General features: G+C 31.0%; 2 protein-coding genes across 4 annotated transcripts; one reads left to right on the top strand and one right to left on the bottom strand.

The window, feature by feature from the left end:
- The first annotated feature begins 1,664 nt into the window (after window positions 1–1,664).
- Window positions 1,665–10,266, top strand: LOC101245821 (diacylglycerol O-acyltransferase 1). 2 transcript variants are annotated; one of them, XM_004251629.5, is made up of 17 exons: window positions 1,665–1,899; window positions 1,976–2,360; window positions 3,739–3,819; window positions 4,579–4,652; window positions 4,735–4,810; window positions 5,022–5,089; window positions 5,862–5,985; window positions 6,167–6,253; window positions 6,947–7,048; window positions 7,132–7,268; window positions 7,965–8,046; window positions 8,169–8,189; window positions 8,358–8,420; window positions 9,397–9,444; window positions 9,577–9,639; window positions 9,810–9,863; window positions 9,957–10,266. In XM_004251629.5, exons 2-17 carry the CDS (start codon window positions 1,986–1,988, stop codon window positions 10,059–10,061), a joined length of 1,560 nt encoding a protein of 519 aa, XP_004251677.1. In that variant the 5' UTR covers window positions 1,665–1,899; window positions 1,976–1,985; the 3' UTR covers window positions 10,062–10,266. The 2 variants fall into 2 exon arrangements, with proteins under 2 accessions (XP_004251677.1, XP_010313759.1); XM_010315457.3 differs by lacking the exons at window positions 1,665–1,899; window positions 1,976–2,360 and adding an exon at window positions 3,434–3,641.
- Window positions 10,267–12,112: 1,846 nt separating this feature from the next.
- LOC101245524 (IQ domain-containing protein IQM1) lies at window positions 12,113–16,173 on the bottom strand. Of its 2 annotated transcripts, none has more exons than XM_004251628.5 (7): window positions 15,993–16,173; window positions 14,558–14,956; window positions 13,783–13,963; window positions 13,595–13,683; window positions 13,415–13,502; window positions 12,977–13,309; window positions 12,113–12,880 (listed from the first exon to the last, which is right to left on the bottom strand). In XM_004251628.5, exons 2-7 carry the CDS (start codon window positions 14,911–14,913, stop codon window positions 12,446–12,448), a joined length of 1,482 nt encoding a protein of 493 aa, XP_004251676.1. In that variant the 5' UTR covers window positions 14,914–14,956; window positions 15,993–16,173; the 3' UTR covers window positions 12,113–12,445. The 2 variants fall into 2 exon arrangements, with proteins under 2 accessions (XP_004251676.1, XP_069148919.1); XM_069292818.1 differs by having other exon boundaries at window positions 15,164–16,086.
- Window positions 16,174–22,709: the final 6,536 nt, after the last annotated feature.

The raw sequence follows: 22,709 nt of genomic DNA, 5'->3' as shown, positions 1-22,709 counted from the left end.
TGAAATTTTTTTTAAAAGGAGATACATAAATTTAATAACCTTAACATGATAGCCAAATAACTTCATAAATTTTGAGACATTTTTAAAGATAAATTATAATTTCATAACGCCAAAATGATGCCTTAGTTGAATAAATTGCTTCAAATATGATAATGTATGGTAAATACACATGTTTAGAAACAAAAAAAAATTAAGAAAATTGAATATTGAATTTTTAGATTAATGGTGATAGGCGTGTTTTTCTAGAACATCGTAAAAGAAGAAGAAAGAGATGGAAGTTATTGTATTTTGATAAATTGCCAATTAATTCTTTATTTTTGAATTTTTGTAACTGATAAGACTTTTAAACAACTGTTTCTTTTTAATATTTTTCTCTCCCGTTAATTTCCTCCTTTCTGTTTTTAACAAAAAAGAAATTGATATTTTTACTAAATATTGAAAGTATTGACAATGAATCCTATAAAATATCAAAATATTTATATTTTTTGAAAAATTTTTCATTATTAAATTCAAGATATCTAAATCCGAATAATTAAGATATTATTTCTAAATTCAAACACTAAAAGGAAAGTCTCGTAAATATACAATAAAATAGTTTCATTTGTACCAAAGAAAATCAACTTTTCATAAACATAAAAATAGCCCAGCGACATATGTATACGCAACAAAATAAAATTCCAACAAAATGGTTATAGGTATTATTATATAATGTATCAATTTGTATAAACAGTGAATACTCGTGTATATATGATGTTTAACTATATATCAATGATCTATATACACTGTTGATACAATAGAAATATACATTCAGTATACATTGCAGATCAGATTTTTTTTCAAGTTTAACCAACTCGAATCTCCTCTAAACAATTTCAAAATTTAGATATGAGTTTTTTTTAATATTTCGAGTCTTTCAATATATTATTCACTTGAAACGAATCATATTTATTGCATGACGATTTTTGAAGTCGAGGTTTGAACATGAAAGAAGAAAAAGAAGAAGAAGGGGAGGAAAACAACGACGAAATAAGTACGAAGAAGAATTCTGCTTTGTTTGGATGGTTGTTACGTATTGTTTTATTTTATAATGTATTACATTGTGTTATATTACATCACATTTTATTGTTTTAATGAATACAATGTTTTGATAATGTACCGTTCTCCGTCATTATATAATATCACATATCCATAATTTGAATGATAAACCTATAAGAAATATAGGGTATGATGTATAGATATTATGAAAACATAGAATAAAAGATGAAATATGATGATTAAGAAAATAACACGATAACCCCAAATAAGTCATTACATAAAATGAGTCTTTTTGTTATTACTAAACTGCAATATAACAAAATTTACATAACAATCAAAATAAAAACATTATATTCAAATCAATAATACAATATATTACAACGGTCAACCAAGTAACTACCATCCAAACAAGGTGTGAAGGAAGAAGGAAGTTTCGAAAGAATTTTACACCGAAAACAATACAATTTATTCAAATATTATAGTTTTTAAAAATATATGATACTTGTTTTTATAAGAAAGTGACACATTATATTATTAATATATTAAAATATGTGATAAATATATTGAAAATGATTAAATGGAAAAAAAATATTATCGCTATATATATATATATGGTAAATATATTTTATATTTATGTAAGTTTTCATATATGTAAAAAAAAAATATATGGTGAACATAAGAGGATATTCACGAGATACTTGTTCTGGATTTTCGTTGATAAAGAAACTTCTAAACGGCTATGGTGTGAATTCAACAAACAAATAAACAAATCCTTCTGCAAATCTCAATTTTCATGGCGGCGGGAAGCTCTACACGTATTTTCCTTTGTATACTTCAACAATTGCTTTTATAGAGTCAAATTCGGTATGTTCACGTTCTACTCCATTTTTTTTTTTTGCTTCAAATTTCAACTTGATCATTACTTTCTAGTGATTTCTAGACTTGATACGATGACGATCAATCCGGAGAGTATTACATCGTCAAGCGACGGCAATAACAACCTCCGAAGGCGGCGTAGCGGCGGCGGCGGCGGTGATAGATCTGTGAATGATGTGACGGAGTTGGATTCGAGCTCTGTGGATGCTTCGAGTAGCTCGGATGATGTAACGAGTGACGTCATGGATGGAAGTGGAAACGGAGGATTGGATAGGGTGAGTGAGGCTGTGAGTACGACGATTGGGAAGATTAGTGATGGAGATGGAATTCAGGAGGAGCAGAGGAAAGCGAATGAAACGACGCCGTTGAAGTATGTTTATAGAGCGTCGGCACCGGCTCACCGGCGGAACAAGGAAAGTCCTCTTAGTTCGGCCGCTATTTTCAAACAGGTAAGTTCTGAATTTGAGGTACTTAATTAATTGTTTCGTTCATTACACTACTCGCTAAGCAAGGAATCAGGACTTTTTAGCTAATGTGATTGGTTGCTGAGGCATGATTTAAATTTTATGAATTCAAACTTAGACATGCTATTTGTTGTGATTTTAATCATTTTTACGTGTAAATTTATGTGTTTGCATCGATAGTAGTGCTTGGACACTCCATCTGCCACTGATTGGTCGTTGATTAGCTTTTTGAGCTACAGTAAAAAGTTGTTCTTCTGTTCAGCAGACTTTATTTTTAAACCTCACCACTATAATTATTTAAGAATTTGTTTCTAATTCTAATAAATAAAATACGTGTTAGGTTCCAGTAAGTATTGAGTACAATTCTGTCCAACAGAATCCATTAATCCAACTAGAAAACATTGCAAAGATGAAACTTTTGCCCAAGGGGCAAAAAATAAAAAATACTAGGTGATTCTTTCTGTTTGTTCTAGCCTCCTGATTCATGTTGTTGGTGGGAGGTGGCAGGTATCATGTGGACTTAATCGAGGTGCGCGAAAGTTGGCTCGGTCACCACGGTATAAAAAGGGACCTTTTGCACAAATGGCAATAATTTTGTTTCTACTTACACATGTACTTCAAGCAATAACTACCTCCATATTAGTTGGAAACATAGGCTGGTATTAGTAGGTTTGCTATGCTGAAAGCTGCAAACTACCTCGAGTATACTCAATTTTATCTCATAAGAAAGGACTTTAAATAAAAATCTCAGGAACCTATATTTTGTTCTCGGTTCTTTGGTTAAGTTCTTTTGGGTGCAAAAAGGATTACTCCAGGAGCACCAAAAAGGTATGCCAGTTGCCGACTTTCAACCAGTGAGCATCTTACGAGCAGCTATTGTTACCCTCAGCAGAGAGCATAGTAATTTTGTTAAGAGGGTCACGATCCTTGCAGGATTGAGGAAGATGCCATTTATAATGGAGCCTGGTCGCTATGATTTTAAGAACAAGATATGTGGAATAGACGATGAGCCAATGCGCCGTTTGGTTTGATTAAAAATAGAAGCTTTTGCTGTCAGTTGAATTTATTAAATTTTATTCCTATTGTATTGTGCTTAGTTTATGGGTGGAAAAGCAGTAGGTGACTTGACAATGATAGAATTGGCATATACTGTTTTAATTGCATTATCATCATTCACTAATGTTTCATAAGCTAACCAAGACAGTGGAAGTTAACAATTTCTGGTGTAAAGAATCTCAAATTCACAGTATTTGGAGTTGCATTCAGGTGTCTTATGGTGATATATAGCATAATTAGTCTGAATTCCCCGTAAATAAGTGGCTGTAGAGCGCTTCTCTAATTTAGTTGGTGCATCTTGTTGCAGAGTCATGCTGGCTTACTCAATCTCTGTATAGTGGTGCTTATTGCCGTAAACAGCAGGCTGATTATTGAGAATTTGATGAAGGTATGTATCTCTCTAATGTGAGTTCTCTGTTCCAGTTGGCTAGACAGTTGAAATCTTCCCCATATATGATTAATCTTTATTGACATCAAAGAATCACTCTTAGGGGTGGTAATGTGGCTGGCCGAACAAGTGAATAGCTTAGAATTGTAGTGTTTTATTAAAAACAATTGAAGGAAATCATAGGGTTATGTACTCTGAGAGCCCTAAGTGTTTAGTTTGTCATTGCAGTAGATGAATATGTATTTAATTAAGCACTTAGTGAGGAACCCACATCCCATATTGGGAGTATTTCCACCCTGAAATCTACTGGGAAATATGAAACTTTATAAATTGCTTTCCAAAGTGCTATGCTGTTGCCGGAAGATTATGGTCTCAAAATTCAAATAGTTATCATGAAAATCTGGAAAGGGGATGGGGATAATGGGTTTTGGAAGAATCTGATAGAGTGAGAACATGTGAATTGCAATTAGAATCATGAATTTTAGGGATTTTTTGTAAATAATTGAAAAATGACAGAAAAGTTGGAGGGTGAGGGGGAGAGGAACAAGGTGAGATGGCACATTATCATGGGAAAAAGCACAGTAGAAAGTGGCGGGCCGTGACGGTTGAAATCTCTCCTGTCTGAACTTGCCAACTTGCCCCGTTGCTCTCTCTAATCCCTGTAACGTCTTAGCAACTATCGGGTTATAAGATATGAATATATTTCAGAGGGTTCTTGGTGTTCATGTTGCACTGACAATATTCTGACTACTATTGCAGTATGGCTTGTTAATTGGGTCAGGCTTCTGGAGTAGTTCAACATCAGTAAGAGATTGGCCACTTCTGATGTGCTGGTAGTGTTCTTAAGACCTTTCTTAATCTGTGTATTATGCTCACATGCGAAATAAAACATTGAAGTTTTTTACTTACTTGCAGTCTTAGTCTTCCGATTTTCCCTCTTGCTGCTTTTCTTGTCGAGAAAATGGCACAGAAGAAGTATATGACTGAACATGTAAGTCAGAATAACCTCTTCGTTCTTCACTTCCTCTTTTTGATAATTCTTCCATATCAATTAAATGTGACTGCTCAGACATGGACCAGTCACAGTGTTCAAGAAGGTATACACCAGAATAATTCTGGCTCTCATGACTTGTCTGAACTCGTGTTACCTTTTATTGTTTGACTTTATGTCCAGCCAGTAACTTTTCTAACTGATCCTGCAGGTAGTTGTCACTCTTCACATAATTATAACGACAGCTTCCATTTTGTATCCAGTTCTGGTCATCCTCAGGTTTGTTCTCATACGAGGTCATGGAACTTTGATATATACATCCTCCTAAGAAGTTGCTAAGTGAGCCTTCACTGGCGGGATGTCTCTCAGTGTGTGTTGTAAAATTGAGGCGATGTTATGGTAGAACTGGTGAATTTAAATGTCAACGGTGCACTATTATCTGGGTTGTAGTAGTCGTGCTTATGAACTAATTTTAATTTCTAATTTGGATTTTCGTCAACAGATCATCTTTGAACATTAACCTGTTGCATTTTGGATTGTAACGGAACTTTATGGTTGAATTAGATTAAGAAATTAGAGAAGTAGTAAAAGAAAATTAGTCGTTTATCTGAATTAGAAATTTGTTGCATGCCACTATGTCCATATGGACAAGGGAACAAGTGAAACATTGCTAATTCAGAGTTTAAAGCCATATTTGAACTTAAATTCACATGGTTTATACTTCATCTATTTCAACGAATTGCAGTTTTTATTCTTTCGTCCATATAAGGATAGTTTATGTGGAATTATTATTTGTGCACTACGTGTATATGTTTTTATTTTTTCTTCGTTGCTCTTTTCTTCTCTATAGACAGTGGTTGCCTAAGGTCTAACGGATGCTTCTTTTCAATGCCTTTTGCCTTTGATTACACTGGGTCGGATAGCTGCTTGTTCAAACTGTGTTGAAATTTAAGTTGAGAGGAGAGGATCTTCAATTATGTTTGCCAACTCTATTTTTTTGCTTATGTACATTGAAATATCTAGTGAGTCAGAGGTATTTTCAATTTCACAGGTGTGATTCTGCTTTTCTATCGGGTGTCACACTGATGATGTTTGCTTGCATTGTGTGGATGAAACTAGTTTCTTATGCACATACAAATTATGATATGAGACAGCTTGCAAAGTCTGTGAATGAGGTATGACTAGTTTATTTCTTTGTCATGGATCCACATCTGATCTTGATTAAGGCTTCTCCTGAAAATTTTCTAGACAAACCAACTTCTCTATTTAAGCTTCGGTACTCGTTCTGGTATTTTGGTCATCTGAGATAATGTTCTGAATATGGAGTCTCTCAGTTAAGTTTTTAAATGTTTTCAGGGTGAGAATTCCGAAATCAACTACTCTTACAATGTTAGTTTCGAGAGTTTGGCTTACTTCATGGTTGCTCCAACTTTATGCTATCAGGTAGGATCAGTTGACCTTTCTGAAGTTGTCAGTGACTTTCTTCCTTGGTAGAGTACTTACTACAAGTGCATTACAGCATCTGATGTTTCTCTAGATTCACCAAGATTTAATTAAATAACTCTGTTGAGCAATTTAGTTTGATTTTTGAAAAATTCCATTATCTTTTGTTTCCTGCCAAGTCTGCACAAATTTAAAGAGATTGTAGGTCTTTGATACTACTACCTTTTATGTGATTTTATTGCCAAGCATGTCCTTGCCTGAAGTATTCATATGCATGTTAAATGATGAAGCAATTGGACGTATGCGAAAAAGATTAAATTGGAGCACCAAATATTGATATGGTCGTTGGACAATTTTTTTCAGTCACGTGCTGATATTATTTTGGAGTAGTACTTTTATTATTGCGAACATGTGCAGATCCTGCTTACGTTTGGAAGTACTTGTATTTCATACTGTATAATACTTGAATGTGGTGTGGGCAGATTCAGTGGGGCTACAGTTGGTGAATACTACAACTGAGGCCCCTACGGTCCTTTTTCCCATGGATTGAAGTCAAATTCCTTTCATAGTAATAGGAAATCAAGTATCATCAGTCATCTAAAAATGAAAATTTCATGAAATTTTTTACCAACTCTCTTACTATTTGTTCCACCAACTCATTAGTTTTGGATATGTTTATTCTGTTATCTGAAGCTTAGCTATCCTCGCTCTGCATCCATTCGGAAGGGTTGGCTGGCCCGCCAACTCATCAAGCTGGTAATTTTTACAGGATTAATGGGATTTATCATTGAGCAGGTAAGTTCTCTTGAGCTTGACAGTTCAACGTGCCTTCACTCCTGTCAAAGTAAACTATATTAACTTTGAGCATCTTAATACAGTATATTAACCCGATTGTGCGAAGCTCACGACATCCATTTGAAGGAAACCTTTTATACGCCATCGAGAGGGTATTGAAGCTTTCAGTTCCAATTTTATATGTCTGGCTCTGCATGTTCTACAGCCTCTTTCATCTTTGGTATGTCCTCTATATATGATTTATAAATTTAGTATGCTTATGCATTTTATTTGTAGTTCATTGTCTTTCTTCCCATATTTTTGGATGTTCCAATCTTATTTGCGAGGTTTTTATACTTGATACTAAAACGAGTGTTAGGACATTCTTACTGTGTGTATTTTGTCATCATGCTTACCATTTTTTCATTTCAAATATGTTTAACTAAACAGTTTTGTGTCACTTATTAACCTTTAAAGTGCAAATCACATTATACTTGAAACTAGATTATCAAACTGCCATGAGTACTGAATTGAGGGGGCGAAAATTTGTAGAACCAGAAGGTGCAAAACTGGAGGTGCTTAATGAATCTGAGTGGTTTTAATTCAGTAAAATTATATTCCTCCTCGATATATCTATCCAAAGACCAACACATAGCTGGCAACTGTTAAATGCCGGAGCTGGAATTTGAATGGGTATACTGCAAGACTCTTGTGTTAGATTATGAAAAGGTTCACATTTCAGGATGAAACGCCAGGGACTTATTTTGTTTTAACTGAAAAACTACTAATATATCGATTATTTTCATATATGGATTATGTGTTCTAGCATTGCAACAGAATGAATTCTATTTACATAGTACATCTCTTTGTAGACTGAATATACTTGTGGATCTTACCGCAACAGAATAGCTCTATTTACATAATAATCACTCTGTAGGTTAAATATACTTGCGGAAGTTCTGCGATTTGGGGATCGTGAGTTCTATAAAGATTGGTGGAACGCAAAAACAATTGATGAGGTATATTAAAACATCATACTGTCTTGTTCTTTTTGTTTCTTCATCCCAACAATTTCAGAGCTTGCTAGAGTTTCTCATTTATTTCTTTTTTGTTGTTGCACCATTGTGGCTGCTGTTATCAGTATTGGAGACTTTGGAATATGGTATGTACTTCTTCCTTCTTTTTATGTCATTGCCGATTCTTATGCATGCAAATCATGTGTTTGTCTTCATTACCTAGAAGTGAAACTTTAATTAATATCGGCCTGGTTTAGTCTTTGTTGAACATTTTTTTGGACATTAAGTAACCCAAGTGTTGGTGACAACTGCAGCCTGTACATAAGTGGATGGTTCGTCACATCTATTTCCCATGCTTAAGAAATGGCATACCTAAGGTACTTTTGGAGTTCTCTCGTCCTAGTTTCTAATTTGTTTTTGAGCTATTTTTTGTCTGCTTACTTTCTAATCTTTTGTGCACTATTACAACAACTTACCAAGTATAATTCCAAAAGTGGGGTTTGGGTAGGGGGAGGTGTACACAACCCTTTGCCCCAACCCTTGAGGGGTAGAAAAAATGTTTCCGATAGACCCTCGATCGAGAACATGTCTGAAAGAATTGCAAAAGTAAAAAGCAATGATCAAAATAATGAAGAAAGAAAAGCAGCGACAATAAAATAGTGTAGATACCCAAAGTAAATGAATTAACTGTTACAATAATTGAAGGTTAAGATATTTATCCTTGTATGCTGAGGTTAAAATTTTATCTCACACAAACATACTGCTTTTCCTTTTCTTTTTTTTTCTTATATAACATAAGCACAATCATACTGCTCTTAACCATTAGCATACTTGTTGAAATTTGAAGAGAGAGAAAATAAAGAAGAAAGACAGCAAGGGACATACACACTTGCATATTGAAGAAACAAGCTTCGATGTGATTTTCAACACTTTAACTCGAGTGATCTTGCTAGATAATGAAATGCACTTCAAAGTAGAGCACATAAGCTATTCGTGCAGATAAGCTTTTGTGCGATTAATATCTTAATATACACGAGACATGGATGAAAAAGTTTTTTTCCTGATGAAGGTTAAAGTGCTATTAGTATTTATGTTTTGTGACAGAGAAGTGAGAACAGTATAATATACGATCAAATAAGTGTTTTTTGGGTCCACATTATACTTCATATCTTTCATGTCATTTATTTTTCAGTTTGAGTTTTAAGTGTATGCCTGGTATCAAGCACTAGTCGCTGCTTTGTATAGTTTTATCCGCTTTCTACTTTACAAAAGTTTTGGCCTTACTATTGTATACTAGATCTTATTTTGTGATCTGTTGAATTAGTTTTAATTGCCACTTGATTCTTGGTGCAGGGAGTTGCAATGGTGATCTCTTTCTTTATATCTGCTGTTTTCCATGAGGTATGTGGTTTTTGTTCCCTTCCATCATCCATTTTTAAACCAGGTGGCGTATATAAGCTTATAAAAACAAAAAACAATTACGTGTCAACAAAATGATTGGCTTTCGATGACATGTGGTATCGTTATCTTCAGCTGTGTATTGCTGTTCCTTGTCGGCTATTCAAGTTTTGGGCATTCCTTGGAATCATGTTTCAGGTAATGGATCATTCACGTGTGTGTAGTATATACAAGTATATGTATGATGGATATATATTCGGGGATAAGAAACGAGATGTAGTCATAAAATAGTGACACTGGAGCAAAGTTTATGTATCATCATTTGACAGTGTGAATATTGACATTTAGTGATGTTTCTCTCTGAGCAGATTCCCTTGGTCATACTAACGAACTTCCTGCAAAACAAGTTCAAAAACTCGAATGTATGTCTTTCCGCCTTGTTTTCATAAGCTTTCGATGATTTATTCTCTTTTTCGTGGGCATATCCATTGACAGTACGTCTCAACTTTTTTCAGGTGGGCAACATGACATTCTGGTGCTTTTTCTGCATTGTTGGTCAACCAATGTGTGTGCTTCTGTATTACCATGATGTGATGAATAGAAATGGTAGCTCAAGTTAAAGCTTCATCGTCGATCATTTTGTTGGACCGCGACTCACTAGTGAGTATCGCAGTTTTGAACTATCTGATGCTTTACTTATATGCTTGAAATGGAGAAAATTCTTTTCTAAAATTTGACACCAAGGAATTGAACAGAATTGTTGCTTTGTATTATATCTTTCTTTTGATATTTAAGAAATGTATATCATTTTTTGTTGAGGTAAAATGTAATAAGCTCAAATTAGTGATAGTGTTCTAATTTCGAATTTTCCCTATTTACTATTTGACATGCATTATCGTTATATACATTACAACCTTTGTTTGAACAAATGTTTTATAAAATTAGATATTACTTACATGCAAAGGTATCGAATTTTTTTAAAAAAAAGCAATGAAATTGCCTTCTCCAAGTCCAAATTATGTCAAATTTACGAAGAAATTTTTATTTTTACACGTAAAAAAATCTATAATTATTTTCGTGAATGTTTTTCTTTTATTTAAATCGTAAGTCTCTAACAGAAGTAGAGATATATAATATCATTTCAAAACAATTGAATAATAACCTCATAGATAACTCAAAATTAATTCCACATTAGAAAATAAACACAATTGTTGGAAGAAATAAAAATAGAATAAAATTATATATGTTAGTGAAAATGGAAGACTTAAGATCCAATTCATATAAAGAGTCAAGAATACCAATATACCATTAGAAAATTTCACTTATATTGCTAGTTGAACTAATTAATGTCAAACTCAACTACTTCATATTTATGTAACAACATTAACAAAATGGAGATTTTCAAAGATGTAAAATTCAAGAAATCAAAATCAACTTCAAAGTAGTGGAGCTCCATTGTTGACCTAGACTATGAGATTTTAATTATTCTAGGTTCGAACTCGAGATCTCTAATTAATAAGGATAGAGGGATTTCAACTATCTCATCACTACTCCAGGTGATGATAAGGATTGATACTGAAGAAAATGATTTTTCTTGCTTGGATCAGTGGCGTAGCCACGTAGTGTCAATGGCATATATATAAGTAAAATGATATACGAAATGTTTAAATAACCTATTTTGGACACCCTTAACACAACAAGTTGCTATTTCTGAACACTCTTTAAGAAATTTCTGACACCGCCACTAGCTTGGATGAATATTGCCACCCCACGGCCACTAATTTTTTCAAAATAATGGAAAATTTGTTACTCGTACGATGTTTGTTTTGATTGTTATATTATAAAATAAATATTAGGTAAAAACCATTCAACAAGGTAACGAAAATTAAGAACCATTAATTATTGATATTGTTCAAAAGTTAAACCATTATATTAAAATAAATAATATATATATTTGAGTTGTGACTTGCTATTTATTCAAAATTGTAAAATAAATAAAATTAAAAAATAAAAGAGGATATGTTATTGACTTAGATTGGTCCACTTTTGACTTGGAATGGTCCTAAGTGAAACAAGAAAATTTAAAGTGTTATTCAGGGTAGGTAGGAATCATGGTTAGGACTGAGGAATTTTAAATGCGATGTATAGAGTTTGACACATTTCTGATATTAATAGGTCGGAAAATAAAGTTCTACGAGTTTTTAATACAGTCGACCTTAACTAGTTTGAAATTCAACGCCGATTGATTGACTTGACTTTTTAGGTTAGTTGATTGGCATTATTTATGGTGTTTAGGTAGAATAGGAAGAATGATAATACAACACTTGACTTTGGTTCTTTATATTTTTAGATTCAAAGAATATTAACAAAGTGATCGAAAATAAATGAATAACGAAAAAAAGGTTAGCGATACCCGTGAACTATTGAAAATATGACAAAAATGTCCACAGTTTGGTTTTTGATGCAAATTCACCCTTCTTGTTGTTTTGTAAAGATAGATAACAACGACAAATTCAATGTATAGTGTAGAGTATAAAGGGCTTGTTTTTGATTGATCGTCAATAACCTTCCTCCTCTATTCGATTTTGAGACCAGCAATGTGAACGAGCTTAAACAGATTTAAATTACAAGATTGGACATAGAAACTTTGGTATATATATGTAAAGAGCTATCATTTCAACTTCAATTCATTGATGCTAAAAAATATGAAAAAAATTGTACAAAAATGTTAATCAAAGCCATCATTGAAAACTTTGATAAAAGATGATTAATTAGGCTAAATGAAGCCATCTTGTACAAATAAATCAAACATGAATGAACGAATAAATAACGATTTTAGTTAGTTTGTTGCATCTACTTCTCCATCTTTAGTCAGAGGTCAGGATACTATAAACGAACAAGTGAACATGACTCGTGGTCCTGATCAAGCAAAAGAAATGGGTCGGATACTAAAACCTGTTTTCGAGACATCCATCATCAGCTGGTGCAAATGTAAAATGTTGCTTTAGTTAGCTGCTGAAATAGGTGTCCTTGGACTAGGTAGTCCCATATATGCAATCCTAGGAGAAAGACGAATCTTCGGGCTAGGTCTTGGTGAGGGGATAGGGCCATACATGTTGAAACCTCCGTTAGCAACTCGTGGTGACAAGTTAACTTGTTCAAGTGCTCGGAACTGTAACTCCGTTGGATATTCCCTAACACAACCAATACGAGGCCCGTTTCCTGTTGACCATTTTCGAGACAAACGTTTAGCAAAGCTAAACGATGTGTCTTCTTGTTTCTTGTCTTCGCGTTCATCATCTGTTGTATTAACCTCTCTCTTTTCCTCTGTTTTTTCCTCTGTACTTCTCTTAGGTGATTCTTTAGTAATGAGTGATTGATGATTCGATCCCTCGTTGTTAACTCTAAACGAATGATCATCATCGTCAACAGAACATCTCTGTAAAAGAAAAGAAAAAAAAGGTATCATCTTTGTTAGCAAATGTATTTCTTTTTACACATTTCATAACGTGTAACGCCACGAGGATGCATTTACCTTGACGTTTGTAAGATCTACGCTATGCTCCTCGAGGAAACTAATGAATTCCCGGAAGTTCTCTTCCGTGGGGTGATAGTGTCCGCTGTATGGCCAAATAGCCTTCAAAACGCCACCATGAGCAACGAGTCTACCAGCAGCAGTAGTTGCACCACCCGATAGGAAACTCGAGTGTTGAAACACACCTTTCTTCTTTTTTCCTACGTACAATGTTCTTGTTGTGCTAAGAACAAAGATCCATTTTGAACCCTCTACTGTCTCCACAAAGACACCGTTTTGTTTATAGACAAGTTTCCCGTCCTGAATAACTACTTCATACGATTCACGTTCTTTCTGAAACAGTAAAAGAACCATTCTAAGATTCAACAATGCCGTAAAATGGATCATTTCGTTGTTCTTATCATTTTTTAGGACAAAAATCGCAGAGTTTGGACTTACAGGTCCTAGATACTTGATGCATTGATGCTGCAGATTGAACCTAGGACACTTCTCGAGATTTATCTCTTTCCCGTCTCCAACATCCAACCTACAACGAGAAATAGACAACGTAAGATGTCAGGTAGGTTGCATTTCAACTTCCGGAACTACACATTCAAAATCTTGGAACAAAACACTCACCAGTAGAAGAAAGGTTGAGAGCTTTCACTTTCGAACCATATATCGTAGTAGAAGTGTAAGTTGTGACCATACCGGTGTCGTGGATCAATCTAGACCAACATCAGAAGATATAAACAATCAGTTTCGTGATCATCGGAACTCCTTTGACTGAAATAATTCAAGATTTCGAAAAAATTTCAAGAACTTACAGCTTCTAGCCAATGCTGCAGAGCAAGTTTCTGAGCTTTTTCATCTTTTGACAATCCTTTACCAACTTTGGCAGCTCGTGTACGTGCTCTAGCCCACCGCGATACAGCAGTTTCCGGTTTCTCCACGTTGAAGAACGAAACAGAACTCCGTTTGAGAGCTGCGAAATCCAAAGCCTTCCACCTATACATACATATATAACACAACCACTTCAATACACCGACAATACAACAACAACAACATATCCAGTGTAATCCCACAAGTGGGATCTGGTAAAACGAGACAATACAACAACAACATATTCAGTGTAATCCCATACGTGGGGTCTGAAAAATCGGACAATACAATAGGCACATTATATCAAGATTCGATTTTTCAAAAATGTCAAGACCCCATAAACCAGATACAACAGAGACATTACAAATCAAGATTCAGTTTTTCAAAAAAGTTTAAGACCCCATAAACCGAACATTACAACAACAACATATCCAGTGTAATCCCACAAATTGGGTCAGGAAAAAACGAACAATACAATAGAAGACACATTAAATCAAGATTCGATTTTGTGAAATAAGTTAAGACCCCATAAACCAGACAATACAACAGAGACATTACAAATCAAGACTCAATTTTTTTTCAAAAAAGTTAAAGACCATATATACCAGACAACACAACGACAACATATTCCGTGTAATCCCACAATTAGGTCTATAAAAAAACCGAACAACACAATACAATAGAGACATTAAATCAAGATTCGATTTTAAGTCGACATACCATAGTTCTTCAACCACAACAGCACAATCTGCAAGATTTCTTCTTGTCCTATAACTCTTATACACTTTCTGAAGCTTAACAGCAGCAGCATCAAGCTCACTAACAGGTCGTGGAGAAAACAGAATCGAAGGCTCGGGTAATGAAACTGTTGCTCTCGTCTTTTTTTCGTTCCATTCTGATATATCTAAGTCTTGAACCAGATTCTTGAATGATAATGTGGTCTCTAACATCAGTTTCTTTGGATCACAGTTCCTTAAATTTATCGAATTCTTCCTTGTCATCTTATCGACTTCATTATTCGATTGTATAATAGTTTCCAAATGTGTTCCTTTAAAGCTATTCGATCGAACAGTCATCTCCCAAGTTCTTTTTAGCAAGATACTAAAAAAGCCTTATAACCTGCAAATTTGTTGGATAATTCCATTAAGCCAAACAAACAAACAACAACAACAACAAACACATCTCGAGAGTGTACACAGATCTTACCCCTACCTCATGGAGATAGAGAGACTGTTTCCAAAAGATCCTCGATTCAAGATCAAAGAAAGAACTACAACTACAACAACAACATACATCTCGAGAGGGTAGAGTGTACGCAAGTTTTACCTCTACCTCGTGGAAATAGAGAGACTGTTTTCAAAAAACCATCGATTCAAGGTCAAAGAAAGAACTACAACAACAACATACATCTCGAGAGGGTAGAGTGTACGCAAACCTTACCCTATCTCCTCGAGATAGAGAAACTGTTTCCAAAAAACCTCGATTCAAGATCAAAGAATAAACTAAAAAGAAAAAATATTACTAGCAAATATAACTAAATCATCAATTCATCCATCTACATATTTTTCTCTTCCTAACACCACTTTAGAATTAAAAAAAAACTTCAATTATTTCAAGTTCTTGAGCTAAATTATCAAACTTTTGATTTTAAAAAAAAGGTAACCTTGATTACAAAATTGAACTAAACCTTATTATCAGAGACATGTTCAGGATTTAAACTAAATATATTCGAATCTTTTAAGATTCATAGTACAATTAAAACTATGTTCCCATATCCAACATCTTTTTGAAATTTTAGTAGATTTTTTTACTTATATATTTATACTCTCGTATCGAAAACTTACATCGGCCTCTAAAGCTCAGTAGATACTGAGGCGGATGCATAACTAGTATTTTCGATACGAAACATAGATATATATGTGAAAAACATTAAAATTTCACTTAAGCTAAATTATCAAACTTTTGGTCAAAAACTTACAAAAGATTAAACTAAAGCCCATCGAAACGTAGCAAAAACTCAAATCTTTTTAACACGAAACATACGTATACCATATATTCAATGCTAAGAACCTTAAAACTCGAACAACAAAAAACAAAAAGAAACAAAACACCACGTCTTAAAACAACATCAAAGATTGGAAAAAAATTAAATTACCTCAAATATCACAAAAAGTTGTAAAGATGAGAAAATAAAATCCCAACCCTTTTTTTTCTTCAAATGAACTACAAATATGTCTATGAATATGACTAACTATCTCATTTGATGTTACTTTATATATGGAAAAAAAATATAAAAAAAAATTAAAAGCGTGGATTTGTAGAAAAAAGAATATTTTAAAAAAAAATGAGTCAAATAGTTCGTCTATATATGGAATAGCACGTGGAATGAAAAATTGTACAGTGAATTGCAGACAGCTAATATAAGTTTACTGATAATTTACTTTGAATTACGAAAACGCGTCAATAATAACATATTCAGTATAATTAAACAAATAAGGTGTAACAAAAATAAAATATATATAGATCTTATTGTCTATTAGTGATTATTTTTAATAAATTCTCGATGCAAAAGAAAAATATGAGATGGTATGTAAAATAACACGATATTCTTTTATTTCAGTTTATGTGACATACATTTTTTTTACTAAAAAATTCGAGACAACATTATATTTATGGAGTTTGGAGAGGAAAAAGTGTACACAAATCTTATTTGTATTTTGTATAGTACTTTTTCGATAGATCTTCACTCACAAGAATTTTTTTTAAAATTAGATCATTGTAAGAAAAATATGACCACGAGATATTCAATTTATTTGTCGCATTTTTCTTTTTAGTTTAATAAAAAAAAATGTCATATTTTTACAATTGTAAAAATACTTTAATTTTAATTTTTTTTTTTAAATTTACTTTTACTGAAATGAATCGTAGTCTTACAATATCGAATATTTATTTTAGGTTACAAATTTTTAAAGGATATCTTTTTTCTTAATTTTATGTGAAGTAAAATATTTATCACATAAATTAAACGAACAGAATATAAAGCAAATAAAGCAAAAATAAATAATCTTGAATGTGAATGGAAAATATTTGACACATAGAAAATTAGAATTTGTGAGTTGAATTTTATAACTTTCGTAATGTTCAAGTTTGAACCCCACGAACTAAATATTTTGATCAATTCAAACATTTGGAAAATTTGAAAAACTTTACTTTTTTTTTTTTTCCAAAAAAAATCAGAAAAGTTTTTTGTCCTCCTTTTTACTACAAAAAAATCAGAATATAAAGATTGGAATTTTAAATGGTCAAAGAAAGTAAGCTTTTCTAACAAATTTTTTTTTTTTTTTTTACTTTTTTGGTGGAAAAGTAATATTTCTATTGTATCTTCTTTCCATGAAAAAACACATTGAGAAAATATGGTTTTTGTAGTCTTGAATTTTACTTTTTAGTCTACATATATACAACTTCGAGTTTTAGCTATTGAGACGTAGAATCTCTTGACTCGTAGTATTTTATTTCCTTAGTAATTTCATTTAATGAGAAATTTAAAAAAAAACTTGACGTAACTGATAAAGTTATTGTCATGTAATTAAGAGTTTCTCATAAAACAACCTTTTATAACCTTGCAGACACGTAGGATAAGGGTTATGTCCAATAATGTTCATCGTTTTTAAATTTTGCATATATCGAAAGTTTAATATATCAGAATTTTAAACAAAATTTAGTATTTTACATTAGTAGCTACTATCATATATCAATAAAAATAACAAATATAACTTTCACAAATGGGATTCCAAACGTAATACCACAAAATATCACTTTTATTTTTATAGAAAAAAAAATATTTTCAATTTACCGTCAAATAATAATGTGAACGAGCTCACGCAAACGGCCATCGATAGGTTGTCAACTACTTCTTTGGTCTTGGTTGATGAAAGGGGCCAACACGTTATCGAGTATGCTGATGTTGCATTTTGTCTTTTTATCTAAAAATTTCCATGTCCATAATAATGAAAATGACTGTTTTACCCTTATTATATTTGACTTTTAATTTATTTATTTATTTATTTTATTTATTTATTTATAGTAAGTAGTAGTAGTAGTTGATGAATTTTAATGAAAACAAAAAGATATTATTTCTTTTAGTGTTCATTTAATAATGTGCAATTGGGGGAGTTGGTAGTTACAAAAATAAATGAAAGTGGAAAAAAAGTACTTTTAGTACGATTTGGTGGGAAATTCAATAAATTTTGTTATCGTCAAATCTCATTCGATGTTAGATATTTATATTAAAATTTAATTTAGCGTGTTTGTAATATTCATTTCTGAAAGCGACGTTCTCAATAAATATTATCTTTTTTCAGGGTCGAAATTCAAGTTTGTTTTTGAGTGTGAATCGTTAGATATGACTTATCAGCTTATACTTTATTATTTTTTTCTGTTGTTTGGCAGCCGCTACCCTACAAAATTGTACAAGATAAATCTTCCATTAATATAACAATATATAAATTATACATCAGAGGTTAATCATACTAGATAAGTCTCGTGCGATGAGTTCAATCAAGAAAGGGAATCTCGTACCTTCCTATTTGAGAGATTCCATATTCAATTAATTCAGTCACTATTATGAGTATTGTGTTATATAACTTATTTATTTCGAGATTAGTCGTAATTTAATTCATTTTTAAAAACCACTCCCTTTAATATTTTCTCTATTTCGTAATTCGAATTCGAGATATAACACCTCCTATTTAGTTGTTGGTACGTGATATTTTATCTTGCTTAGTTAAAAAATAATAATCAAAATTATGACAAATAATTAGATAAAGCTTTCTCAATATATATCTCTAGTGTTATATGCACATTATACACTCACAATAAATTAATCTTAGTGATGATAATTAAATGATTGGCCTATTTTTTATTTATTACTATAATACTTATATTACTTATTGTTCCATTCTGATTATTGTTTAAATTCTTTTTATGCTCATTAAAAATAATAAATATAAAATATAATTTATTAAGTCATTTTTAATTAATAAAATTAAAATCATATTGATGATATTGTGAAAAATAATTGTCAATTTTTAATCATAAATTCTTAATGTAATAATTATTTTTCAAAATAAATTCTTCTTCTATTTAGATGAAGTAATTGTTAATTTAAAACAGTCAAGGTAAGTAGTTAATGAACTTAAATGAAAAAATTCAAGAGATTTCTTTTAATGTTCAGTTAATGCTCAATTGAAGGGTTGGTAGTTGCAAAATAAATAAAGTGGAAACAAGTAATTCTTTCTAGGATTTGTTTTAGACCGGTAAATATTAGGATCAGTTGAACCTATTAATTATATAATTATAAATGGACTATATACTATTCACTTCGAGAGAGATATCAATAATATTTATACTATACGATAATTTGACTTTTGGTATAGACACACACATATATTTTATAGCATTACTATACATGAACTAGGAAAGAAATGTGAATGCACGTGAACGCAAGTCTGATCTCCACCTAGATATGTTACTGCATATGATATGTGAAATTCAACAGTTCAATGGATTTAGATTTATTACATACGAAGGGGAACGACTCTTTGTTATTAAAAAAAAATTCTATTCTCAAAACTCAACCCTCTTTGATCAACCTTGAAAAATCTCATCTATCTCACTGTACTCTTTAATTTGGTTAGTGATATTTGGTTTTGATTAATAAAAGCTATTCGAAGGACTAAAGGAAATAATTAAATTAGTTTTAGTGTCAATTCCTACAATATATATACCCGATAACAACATACTTTAGTATAGTTTCAAATATAACATCGAAAAAGGTGGAGTATAAACAAATTTTTCCTTATTTTTATAGGGCAGAGTCATAAAGAATTATTTCAGATAAATCATGACAAAGTTATTAAAAAAAATTAAAGTAAATAGTTAGATTAGTTTTAGCCTATATATATACACAACAACATATTTTAGTATAAATTCAAATATAATATCAGGAAAAAAAAAGATGAAGTGTAAGTAAATTTTTCACTTATTTTTTATAAAATAGAAATGTAAAGGAGATTGTTTCGATAAATCATGACTCAATTCCTACACATACATGATAAATAAATAATATTAAATAGTAATTACATTCTACCTTCTTAATTAATCCATTATTGATTAATATTAATATATAAAAGGATAGGGTGCCAAACCTAAAATCTAGACTTTGAAAATTAATAGTCAAAATCAAATAGAGATTGGTCAATAATGAGGACAAATGCCATTCTGGATTTTCAATATATTTGGATCAATTTGACCACTTGAAAGCTTGAAAAAAAATAATTTAATAAACCTTATCAAGTCACATTGCCAAAACTTTTTTAATTAATTTTTGGTAAAACTATATTGAAGAGTATAATATTAACTCGAGATTTAAATTATACAAACTTGACAATCTTTTTACTTTGTTATATTGATGTGCGATAAAATTTTAATTTCTTAATACTTCTTGAATATGTTTTTATGTTTTACTTTAAAAATATTGAGTTAATCTTATTCAATATAGTTTTAATGATTAGTCAAATTATTATTTTTAAAAAATGAAAAATATCGTATAAATTGAAACGAATAAAATAATATATTAACTTATGTATATCAAATTCTGCTATTTTATTGGACTAAAAGATCGGTTATTCCATACTTGCCATACTATTATTTTGATTTTTACTACGTGTATAACATCATATTTGAAATTTGATTAATTAAATAAATCAAATTCACTCTGCAATTAAGTCCCATTGTGAAGTAAAACCCTTCGTACCAAAAATAATTTTATTCATAAAACTCGACTCCAAAACTTCTAATTAATATAAATAAATATTTAATTACACCCAACCCCACCTCCACCCCCACTCCTCCAACATAATTTTTGGTGATCCATGTTAATTAATTAGCCAATTATTTAGTTACAACTAAAAGTGATCCTTTGGACTATATATATACATGTTAGCCACCTCTTAATTTCTTTGTCACTATATATATAATATATATAGACTATAGATTGAATAAACTATATTTTTTTATTATATTATAAAATCATACTTGGGGAAAGTTTATTCTTTGTATAATTAGCCACCTCTAGGAGAATTTAGACTTTTATAATACTATGGTTTTTGTGTCATAAAAGTCAATATTCTAGAGTGATAAAATTTTATCCATTTTTTAATTCCCATTGATATTAGATAAACTTAATTTATTACCTCAACTTAGAATTATCAAAATTGAATTATTTTTCATCCCTCTCTTATAAACCCTCTCCAATATTATTCTTCAACAAATCTCAAGAAAGATAATTTTAAAAAAAGACATTGTTAAGTCGTTAATTCTATTAATCTTGTATATCATATATGTATAAATATTAAATTTCATATTTAGTGATTAGTAAGCTTAGTTACATTTTAAATTCGAAACATGATTTATGATAAAAATTAAAAGTTAACTATAGTAATTAACAAAAAATAGATGTTATTACATTATTCAACAACAACAATTAATTATATAATAATCTTATTCTCAACTTTATCATTTGGAGCTGATATACTCCTTGTTATAAAAGTGGTTCATATATGCTCTTACCGTTAAACAAACGGCTCACATATACCCCCGCCGCTAGAAAATGGCTCACATATACCCTTCATTTAACGGAAGTTAAAAAATTAGTTTTAAATTTATATTTATTACTTCTAATTTTTTAAAAAAAATTATTTAGGGGTATATATGATTCTTCTATCAAAGTTGAAGGTATATTTTAATTTTTTTCTTACATAAATTATTTTTTGACTTCTTTTATTATAATTATTTAAATTTTTTATTATTATTTTATTTTTTTCTTTCATTCCTTAGTTTAAAGAATAAAAAATTTAAACTATTTTTTTGTGTGTATTGTAATTTAATTTCGTATTCGAAGAAAAAAATTGGTCATCTACAATAAGTTTTACAAGAATATTAGTGAAACATAAATAAATTTGATTATCAAAATAATAATTATAAATTAGTCATTGAAATAAAAAAAAGTCAAAAAAAATATATTTGACGAGGATTAAATTTACTTATATGGGATTATATTTTTTAGAAAAAAATAATAAAAATTTAGATTTTTTTTTTTTCATTTCCGTTAGAGGAAAAGGGTATATATGAGCCATTTGTTTACAAGTAGAGGTATATATGAGCCATTTTTATAACAAAAGGTATATCAACTCTAAATGACAAAGTTGAAAGGTATATCAGACCCTTTTCCCTTTTATAAATATAATGAAGAAATTTTTGCGCCAAAAATGAAAAAAAATGCTAAATATGTTGATGGGCTGCTAAATCCTTTTGAACTATTCTAGGTTACTTCAAATTCATTTATTTCAAGTTGATCAATAATGAACTAAAATACAAAATAAATGATTCTTTAAATATTTTTTCCCAAATATTTCTAATATTATTTAAAATAATAAATTTTGGACGTGCCAGACAAAGATTATTAATTAATTGGAGGGCCAACATAGATGGGGTGGTTGATGGGCTGACATTGTTGTGGGGCAAAAGAAAGTGATTTATATGATATTTTATGTAATTTTAAACACATAAAATTAGATTTATTTGACTTTTTGTACATTAAATTTTATGATTATTTTTTTATTTGTTTATTTTCACTTAAAGAAAAATCAGAGCAAATTAAAGTTTGAAACATATGATTTTCTCCGCGTCTTAATACACGTCTAGTGAACTCATCGATAATGAAACCATTCTATCACCTCGTTTCATCTTTAATCAGAAATTTCGAATTTAAATTTTTAAAAGTAACTTTTTTTTTTGTTGAGAGTGTGGCCAC

Source organism: Solanum lycopersicum, chromosome 12 (assembly GCF_036512215.1).
Source record: "Solanum lycopersicum chromosome 12, SLM_r2.1".
Lineage (NCBI taxonomy): Eukaryota > Viridiplantae > Streptophyta > Magnoliopsida > Solanales > Solanaceae > Solanum > Solanum lycopersicum.
Note: the sequence above shows the minus strand (reverse complement) of the source record. Positions and strands in the feature narration are given on the sequence as shown.

Excerpts from the sequence above, each read along its gene's own strand:
- LOC101245524 (XM_004251628.5), bottom strand. The coding sequence starts at position 14,913 with ATGACTGTTCGATCGAATAGCTTTAAAGGAACACATTTGGAAACTATT. Across the intron at positions 13,503-13,594 it reads TCTCAACCTTTCTTCTACTG|GTTGGATGTTGGAGACGGGA; the intron begins GTGAGTGTTTTG and ends TTCTCGTTGTAG. Across the intron at positions 12,881-12,976 it reads TAGATCTTACAAACGTCAAG|AGATGTTCTGTTGACGATGA; the intron begins GTAAATGCATCC and ends TTTCTTTTACAG.
- LOC101245821 (XM_004251629.5), top strand. The coding sequence starts at position 1,986 with ATGACGATCAATCCGGAGAGTATTACATCGTCAAGCGACGGCAATAAC. Across the intron at positions 5,090-5,861 it reads CCAGTTCTGGTCATCCTCAG|GTGTGATTCTGCTTTTCTAT; the intron begins GTTTGTTCTCAT and ends TCAATTTCACAG. Across the intron at positions 8,190-8,357 it reads ATTGGAGACTTTGGAATATG|CCTGTACATAAGTGGATGGT; the intron begins GTATGTACTTCT and ends TGACAACTGCAG.